General features: G+C 33.4%; 1 protein-coding gene across 1 annotated transcript; it reads right to left on the bottom strand.

The window, feature by feature from the left end:
* Nucleotides 1-4,002: 4,002 nt before the first annotated feature.
* Nucleotides 4,003-7,463, bottom strand: LOC102592491 (G-type lectin S-receptor-like serine/threonine-protein kinase At4g27290). The gene is made up of 6 exons (XM_015313120.1): nt 6,065-7,463; nt 5,670-5,896; nt 5,347-5,557; nt 5,006-5,243; nt 4,763-4,913; nt 4,003-4,559 (listed from the first exon to the last, which is right to left on the bottom strand). Exons 1-6 carry the CDS (start codon nt 7,341-7,343, stop codon nt 4,266-4,268), a joined length of 2,400 nt encoding a protein of 799 aa, XP_015168606.1. The 5' UTR covers nt 7,344-7,463; the 3' UTR covers nt 4,003-4,265.
* Between the last annotated feature and the right edge of the window lie 1,819 nt (nt 7,464-9,282).

Here is a 9,282-nt window from a genome sequence, read left to right as displayed (position 1 = left end):
CATTTTCCCAGATATATATATATCATTTGTAAGGCTGGGCACCGGAACGGGTTGTACCGGTACCGTTTCGGTACCATTTCGGTACCATTTCGATCCGTTCCGATTCGATAGTATTTGGGACGGGATGGGATACATTGAATCGGTACACGGAACGGAACGGTATCATGATTTGGTACCGGTATACCGGTACTGGTTCATTCCGGTTCCGTTCCGGTCCGATCCCGGTAAATCATTTTTAATTAAAATAAAAAATAATATTTTTGTCATTATTTACTTTTATTAGCATTTATTTTTTGTTTATTTAATTTTTTAAAATTACAAATTTAAATTATTTAACTTACAACTTATAAGTATAACTTATTAACTTATAAACTTCAAAAGATTCAAATCTTTAAAACTTATAACATAACTACATAAGCTCAAAAACTTTTTAAAAAAACTTTATTAAACTTAACTTACAAACTTATATACGTAAAAATTTTACAAAAAATCTTTAAAATAAACTTAAATAAAATTATTATAAATTTTAAAACTTAAATACTATAAACTAATATAACTTAGAAAATAAAAAACATTCGTATTTTCGTAATTCAAAATAACTCAAAAAATATAATTATTTTTTAAAATAGCTATATGTGCCGTCCCGTTTATCCCATCCCGTTCCGATCCATTTCGGTCCATCCCGGTTCTATCCCGGTATATAGTGGGACGGGATGGAACTGAGCCTCCATCCCGGTAGTTCCTGTCCGGTTCATCCCGGTACCGATCAACAACCCGATCAAACCGGTTCGATGGTCCCATTCCGGTTCGGTGCCCAGCCTTTAATCATTTGTCATTTTTCATATAGAAACTAATACCAAACACGCTGGCGAGCTGGATAAAAGAGTAAAATATAACAAAGTAAAGCGGTCGAGATTACCGATTGTGGGGCAGTGAACTGGGATTGTTATCGGCCTTGAATCTATACTCTCGTAATGAACAACTTTGAAATGCCTTTGTTGTCGTCCAACAGGAGCAAAGAGAGATTAAAACCTTTTTGTTAAAGTTGTAAAGACTAGTAAAGTTAGAGGGGAAGAAGGTGACTGAAAACCTTTTTTTTTTCTTTGTAAATATATAAGGATGTATTTATAGGTGAAGATTAGGGTTAAGGCATGCTTGAGCGGGAAAGTATCCGTTTGAAATTGGTCAAATATGGCAGTGATATTGCTGCATATAATCGTCCGAAATAGTGAGATTTTTGTTTGAAATTTGAAAAGCAGCTGCTGCGTTTTGAAGCATGAAACAAGAAAGCATTCGTTGGCTGCCTCAACAAGGACAAAATTAAGCTCAAAACGTAAGGATGAAAACTGTCAATGGCTGCACTATATTGGAACTTTGCTTAGAAGAGGGAAGAGAGGAGAAAGGGATGCTTAGCGCTGCTGCTGGTGAGTCTTGGATTAGGGCTGCGAATTTGGGTTTTTTAGTGAACTTGGCTGAAACGTATGGGCCTATTGGGCTGCATTTTGGATAGCCAAATTGTTGCATATTTTAAGATTGTAAAAAGGGCTGAAAATGGATAGGCTTTCATGGCATTTTTCCTTCTTTAAATTAAATCATTTGAGCTTTTAATTTAATAACTAATATAATATATATTACGTAAAATAGTTAAGTAAGTAAGAAACTTAAAATAAAATAACGACAATCTATTTTAAAGAAGACGACAATAAAGTACTAATAGTAACATTGATAAAAAATAATAATTTTGAAATAGTGAAAATGATAATAAAAAGATGATAAACATAAATATCATAAAAGTTAAAGTAATATAGATCATTACGATAGAAATAGTGATAAATGGAAAATAATAGTGAATTATAAAGTATTCGACTTGTTACCAATTTAGAAGTTCAACGAAATAAATTAGAAAAAAGGAGGGTCAAAATTTGGTGTCAACAGAGTGTTAGGGTTGAGGTCGGGTTTTGGGTCAGATGTTAGGGTCAAGGTCAGGGTCGGATCTCGCGTCGGCTGTCGGGGTCGGCACGGGTCTCAAATTGAGACCGGGTCTCACACTTGTGGTTTCAAGTGGACAAAAACTCCTATTTATCAAGTTGGTTAATGTGATAGTCATAAGTCATAACCAAGGATCTGTTAATCTAACAGTTAGGAATAAAAGCGTGAAGCTGTAAAATGCTCTCTTTTCATCAACATACCAATTATTCGTGAAACTAGCCATCTCACAGCTTCCATCAGATGAAGTAATGGTCTTTCCATCTGCTAGAAAGTCAGTTGCCGTGATAATATCTTTTGCACTAGGTAATAAACCCTTCTCATCTACCTAAATAAAAGTAATAAATAAATATATTTTAAAAATAGTGGACAAATAAAATTAAACGGAAGGGGTAACACAGTAATTTCAACAATAAATAAGAAGACACATAATTTTATTCATAAATTGCATTCGCTGAATGCGTTTTATGTCTTTCATTCTCAACTCTTTCTATTTAGGTATCTGAGAAGGGTTTTTCAAGTTTTCAACAACGTGTCTTTTTTTAAAGATAAAATATTTTTATCTTTTCTTGATATTATAAAAGTAATAAATGAAATAAATAAATATATTTTAAAAATTGTTTACAAATAAAATTAAACGGAAGGGTAATATAGTAAGTTCAACAATAAAAAAGAAGAAAGAGAATTTTACTCATAAATCGCATTCAGTGAATTCATTTTATACCTTTCATTCTCAGCTCTTTCTATTTAGGTATCTGGAGAAGAGGTTTTCAAGTTTTCAACGACATAACATTTCTTTTCTTTTAAAAGAAAAAATATTTATATTTTCTTGATATTATAAAAGTAATAAATGAAATATGGAAGAGATAATATAGTAATTCCAACAATAAAAAATAAAAAATAGATTTGTACTCATAAATCGCATTCGCTGAATGCATTTTATACATTTCATTCTCAACTCTTTTTATTTAGGTATCTGAGAAGGGGTTTTCAAGTGTTCAATGACATGACATTTTTTTTAAAAGATAAAATATTTATCTTTTCTTGATATTATAAAAGTAATAAATGAAATAAATAAATATATTTTAAAAATAGTGGACAAATAAAATTAATCGGAAGAGGTAATATAGTAATTTCAACAATAAATAAGAAGACACAAAATTTTACTCATAAATCGCATTCGCTGAATGCGTTTTATGTCTTTCATTCTCAGTTCTTTCTATTTAGGCATCTGAGAACGAGTTTTCAAGTTTTCAACGACATGACATTTTTTTTAAAGATAAAATATTTATCTTTTCTTGATATTATAAAAGTAATAAATGAAAGAAATAAATATATTTTAAAAATAGTGGACAAATAAAATTAAACAGAAGGGGTAATATGGTAATTTCAGTAATAAAAAAGAAGAAACGGAATCTTACTCATAAATCGAATCCAGTGAATGTGTTTTATGCCTTTCATTCTCAGCTCTTTTTATTTAGGTATCTAAGAAGGGTCTTTCAAGTTTTCAACGACATGACATTTTTTTAAAAAGATAAAATATTTATCTTTTCTTGATATTATAAAAGTAATAAATGAAATAAATAAATATATTTTTAAAATAGCGTACAAATAAAATTAAACAGAAGGGTTAATCTAGTAATTTCAACAAGAAAAAAGAAGAAACAGAATTTTACTCATAAATCGCATTGAGTGAATGCGTTTTATGTCTTTCAATTTTAGTTGTTTCCATTTATAAAGTCAGTTGCAGTGATAATATCTTTTGTACATTTCCTAGAAAGAAAGTAAGAAATTAGAATTGCAATCCTTCCAATCACTCTAGTCTTGGCAATTTCATTACTTTAATCAAACCATTCTGCTATCATTCTAATTGTTGGTGCAGTGACTGCCTGATGTTTGATCGTGTAAACTCGGAGAATGGGAACAACATAACTGATACTCTGTAAATAATGGAGTACTATGGGACTGGAGCTTCTAAACACCAACAACAATAGCTTCTTCTGTTACTGTGAAGTAGTGAACTCTCATTGTGTTGATTTATTTTATATGGATCTTTAATTTATTTTGATGTACACATGCTGAATAGGTACTTTGTTCGAATACTTTAAAATACATTAGAATTAATAAAAACTAAAGGTATCCACACTAAATACTGATACACACCCATATTGAAGACTTGCTAATAACAGATACCATATAACATAGGCCATTATGGCTTTACAAACACTGTAATTCAAGCTTGTTGACATTGAACGATCTGAATGAACATGTAATGTAATTTACCGGGGTTCTAACTGTGTGACGGTAATTTCGTTTGTTGAACTCATGCTTGTAGAACATCCAGAAGTGACTTTGCTTTCTGTGAAGAAACCAGGTTCCTTAGCTTGAGGCAAAATAGCATCATTAGTCAACATCAAGATTACTGTAGCCATGTCTGGCCTGTCTTCTGGACATTGTTGTACACATAACAGAGCGACATGGATAAGGCGTAGCAATTCAGAAATATAACTCGAATCCATTAGATCCCCATCAATTAGCTCCAATGGTCTACCTTCTTTGTAAAGTTTCCATACCTATAAATAACACAATCAGTACATAATCAAGAAACATGTAGCGGTTGATGTGCCTGATGGATTTAAGTTCAATGCAGTTTAACTATCATTTTTATGAGGTGTTATCAATTAACTACCTTATAAGTGACCTCGTTGTTTAAGGATTATTTTACTCTGTTAGTGCACAAAATTTAAACTCGTCTTTAATTACAAACAAGACTTACATGTCCGAGTAGGTTGATACTGTGACTTTCACGGGCAAATCCTCTGTTTCTCCGACCACTGATTATCTCTAGTACTAACACACCAAAGCTAAATACATCTGATTTCACTGAGAAAACACCATGGACTACATACTCTGGGGACATGTAGCCACTGCATTACACATTAAACAAAAATAGTGTTAAGTAAAGGATATTATATACATAATATAAATGCTAAAAAATGAGTAGTATTAAATTTCTTACTGTGTCCCAACCACATGGTGTGTATTAGCACCAGTCTCATTCCCTACAACGCTTCTAGCTATGCCAAAATCTGAGATCTTGGGGTTCATGTCAGCATCTAGCAAAATGTTACTAGCTTTGAGGTCTCTGTGGATAATTCTTAGCCGAGAATCTTGATGGAGATACAGAAGTCCTCTAGCAATTCCATTGATGATGTCGAAGCGCTTAGGCCAGTCGAGTAACAAGCTCCTCTTTTCATCTGTTAACATGTCCTCCGTTAGAACACTGATAATGTGATTAAACTATCAACTTTACTATTTGTATTAATAGAGGTTCTTCGAGTTAAGAGAGAGTAACCAGACCAAATATGAAGAAATCTAGACTTCTGTTGCACATGTATTCATAGACCAACATTTTTTCTCCTCCTGCAATGCAGCAACCTATAAGCTTCACAAGATTTCGATGCTGAAGTTTGGCAATGCAAATAACTTCATTCTTGAACTCGTTAACTCCTTGCGAGGAAGACTTGGATAGCCTCTTTATAGCTACTTCGTGTCCACCTTCCAGGATTCCCTATAATATCAACATATAACTGGTTTAGTGATTCAGTAAGTGTCATCTGTTTACTGTCAATAATAGTAGATATTGTTTACTGAAAGAATGATTCATAAACTTAAGATGTTACCTTGTAAACAGATCCAAATCCACCTTCTCCAATCTTGTTCTCGACTGAGAAATTAGAGGATGCTTTAGTTAGAGTTGATAAGGTAAACAGTGGGAGGTCTAGGTCATCTTTCAAATTCATCTTCCTCTTCTTCTTCTTCCAAATATACAGCCCTATGGTCAGGCCAGTCACAGTCACTCCAATCAACAGTAACAGACTTAACACGAGTAGTTTTGTTTTCTTCGAGCCTGAACAAAACATGGAGGGGTGAAATAAACTAAATAGACATGGAAGAGTGAACATATACTGTGTGAACTTTTAACAGATATCTAAGTAAAATACAACTAAATCTGAGAATTGGGAAGTTTAAATCAATCAGCTAATACTCCAACTTTGATCAAATTCACAAATGTTACCTAACTCTGAGGTAGCAACCCTTATGTAAATGTCCTGTCCTCCAGGTAATTCTCGAATGTCAATTAAGTCGCCATACCAAAGCAAACAGCCATTCCCATCATTGCGTATATCAAGATTTGAGTAAGCCATACACGAGCAATTCCTCAAGCAAGCTTGCTTGCACTTGTGGAGTGTCATACTCACATCAAACCATGAATACTGTGTATCTGGTAGCTTTATACTAGAGTACTTGAGAAACCCATCTCCATTCTGGCAATTAAGGGGTTTCCTTCTAACACACCCGCTGGACCAATTTTTCATTGCCCAATTTCTTGGATCTTTAGGCACAAACGTGTCTAAGCAGCTACACACAGGAGTGTGCACGTTGTTGCAACTACCATATGCACCACATGTTCCATAGTTGTTACAAGTATCGCCCGATGAAGAAACATAATCTTGCCATTCCTGTCTATTCTCAACCCACGTTGAAATTTGAAGCACTCCGCTACTTTTTATGGTTAATTTGGTCATAACAGAAGCCAGAAGCGTGAAGCTGTAAAATGCTTTCTTTTCATCAAAATCCAGCTTAGATGTGGAAATAGTATTTTGTATACTTCCTGGTACACCACTCCAGAAGACTCCATTCCATGGTCCGGTATTGAACACCTTAACTTTACCTTTCCTCACGACATTCTGAGGATATCCAGTAGGATCACAACGGTATGTATATTCTCCTGGAGCTGGATCAGATTCCTTCTTCCATGAGGACAGGTAAAATTCTTGTCCAGTCACAAAGTTCTTACCCATTTTCATGCCTGGTAACAGTGTATCAGTAGGATAATCAAAACTCTGCCACAGGAAGTTCTCAGGCCTAGCATCATTTACATCTCTTACGACAAGATTCCCCGAGTTCAACAACTGTGCAACTGTATTCTTCACAGCCAAACTCCTTGACGAATTAGTAGACCATATGCTCTTATTGTCAGCAGTGAGAAGAGCAAGTTGTCCTGTATCGATGATTTTCAACCTAACACCTGATTTGTTGTTGAATGGATTTGCTCGATTGGCAACCCATACCACAGACTTATCAGGTACATTGTGCCTGTACCATATTCCGACATACCAATTATTCGTGAAACTAGTCGGGGGAAAAAATCCCATCTCAAAGCTTCCATCAGATGAAGTAATGGTCTTACCATCTGTTAGAAAGTCAGTTGCAGTGATAATATCTTTTGCACTAGAAACTGAGCATACAAAACCACATAACAATATGTGCAATGTAAGCAGAAAAGTTTCCATTAAGAACTCTGATGTATCACATGCTACCTTACCCAAGATTTATAATGGGAGTTATAAGAGATGAATAAGTTTCTTTGCACCAAATTAAAGGTTGGACCTACATAAATCTTATTGACTTCGTCAACGAAATTTTTATATTTGTTTCATTTGATTGTTTGTTTTAGTTACTTGTTTTACAACTCTTGCAACAATGATGCTAATTTTGTGCTGTTTAATTCACAGTCTTGAAATTTTGTTACTTCATAGCCAGCCTTTATGGCATGGCACTAACTAGTCATTTTCACATATGAGGATTTGAAGGCTATTTATTGCCTTTTTGTGAAGCTTACTTACAACATTTGAAAAGTAAAACTTTGTCATAATATAACCACTGTTCTTTAGGGACCATTTTGGAGAAATTAAACAAGATACAAGGGTATGGCAAGGCTACCAGAACCTGATAGGTTCCTCACACACACAGAATTTGTCATAGGGTCACTGGCATAAATGCCCTATATAAGGTACATAGCAAGTTGTGTCGTACTACATAACTTATGTTGAGCGAGACAAATAATTCAATTTTAAAACCCACAAGTTGTATGGTAAAGGCGGATAATTTAATTCCTACAGAATTTATGCCGAGCAAGGAAATGTTCACTAAACTTTGCTGAAAGAATTAGGTCACAGAAATACTACACAACCTATGCCGCATGACTTAAGTACCACCAAATTATAAAAATTCTTTAAAACTTATGCCAAGTGAATTAGGTTATAGATAAGGTACTTTAATTCATAAATATTCATTAAATGGGTAGTAAGGCCAAAAATTAAAGATCGTCATATTTAAGAATAAAAATTAAATAGGGACATGAGTGGGTGCAAAAAAGTATTAGAAGCGAGTAATAATTACGACCTACCACTAAACAATTTCACTAAACACTAGCAAGGATTTGATTACAAACTCTTGTAATTGTAGGAATTAAACTTTTATATACAAATTACAACTCTATTGCTCTCTCACTACATCAACCAGCTCAAAAAGAAACAATACATAAGAAAACTTCAGTTGATAAGGGCAGGTCCCTAGTTTTTGCTCTTTGTTATGTCCTCTTATCTAAGAGAGAGACAAAGAATAAAATCTTAAAATCTTCTCATTGATTGAGAAGGAAAAGGACATTGTGGTCCTGCTGTTACATTTCCCTGCCCACCCTGCGGCGTTAGGATTTTTAATCGGGGATTCAAAATCTGAAGAACTAAATACACGAACTAATCAAAAGGAATTCGATATTTACTATATATACATAAAAAATAATTTTAACCATATATAAATAGTAATATTTTTTATCGAAGGAAATTCAGATGAACCTCTAACAGAAGGCTGGCTCCACCCCTGGCTGCAAGTGTAGAGATAGTACACTTTACAAGTTTGAGTTTTATTGTGTAAGAGCATTGGAGATATCAGATACCTTCATTTGATGTATCAATCATCAAAATCAATTACAATATTCTTCTTATTTTATCCTTATAAGTTATTAGCCTTGAAAATATACATTTGACCAACATAAAAAAATTAAATGTTCATTGGTCAAATTAATTCATATTCATTGATTGAAAAGTTGACTTCAAAAAAATAAAATAAAGGTAGAATAGTAAACTTACTTAATTTCTTAATACACGTGAAATTAAAAATGGTGACATATAAATAGGAACGGAGGAAGTATATGTTTTCATAGTGTAACGTCTAAGACATGCAACTATTGGCCAAGATTTTGGATAGCGGTAGAAATTAAATCAACACTGTTAATTTCAAGTCATTTAATCTTCTGGGGCCCTAATTAAATTACTATTTCACCTGTCAAGACGAAAAAATATCTCAAATATCTAAAAATTTAAAAAATATATTACTTATATGAACAAATATCTTGTAATTTGACTCTTTTCTAACCCCCCACATTAAAAA

The sequence above is a fragment of the Solanum tuberosum genome, unplaced genomic scaffold, assembly GCF_000226075.1.
Source record: "Solanum tuberosum cultivar DM 1-3 516 R44 unplaced genomic scaffold, SolTub_3.0 scf00226, whole genome shotgun sequence".
NCBI lineage: Eukaryota > Viridiplantae > Streptophyta > Magnoliopsida > Solanales > Solanaceae > Solanum > Solanum tuberosum.
Note: the sequence above shows the minus strand (reverse complement) of the source record. Positions and strands in the feature narration are given on the sequence as shown.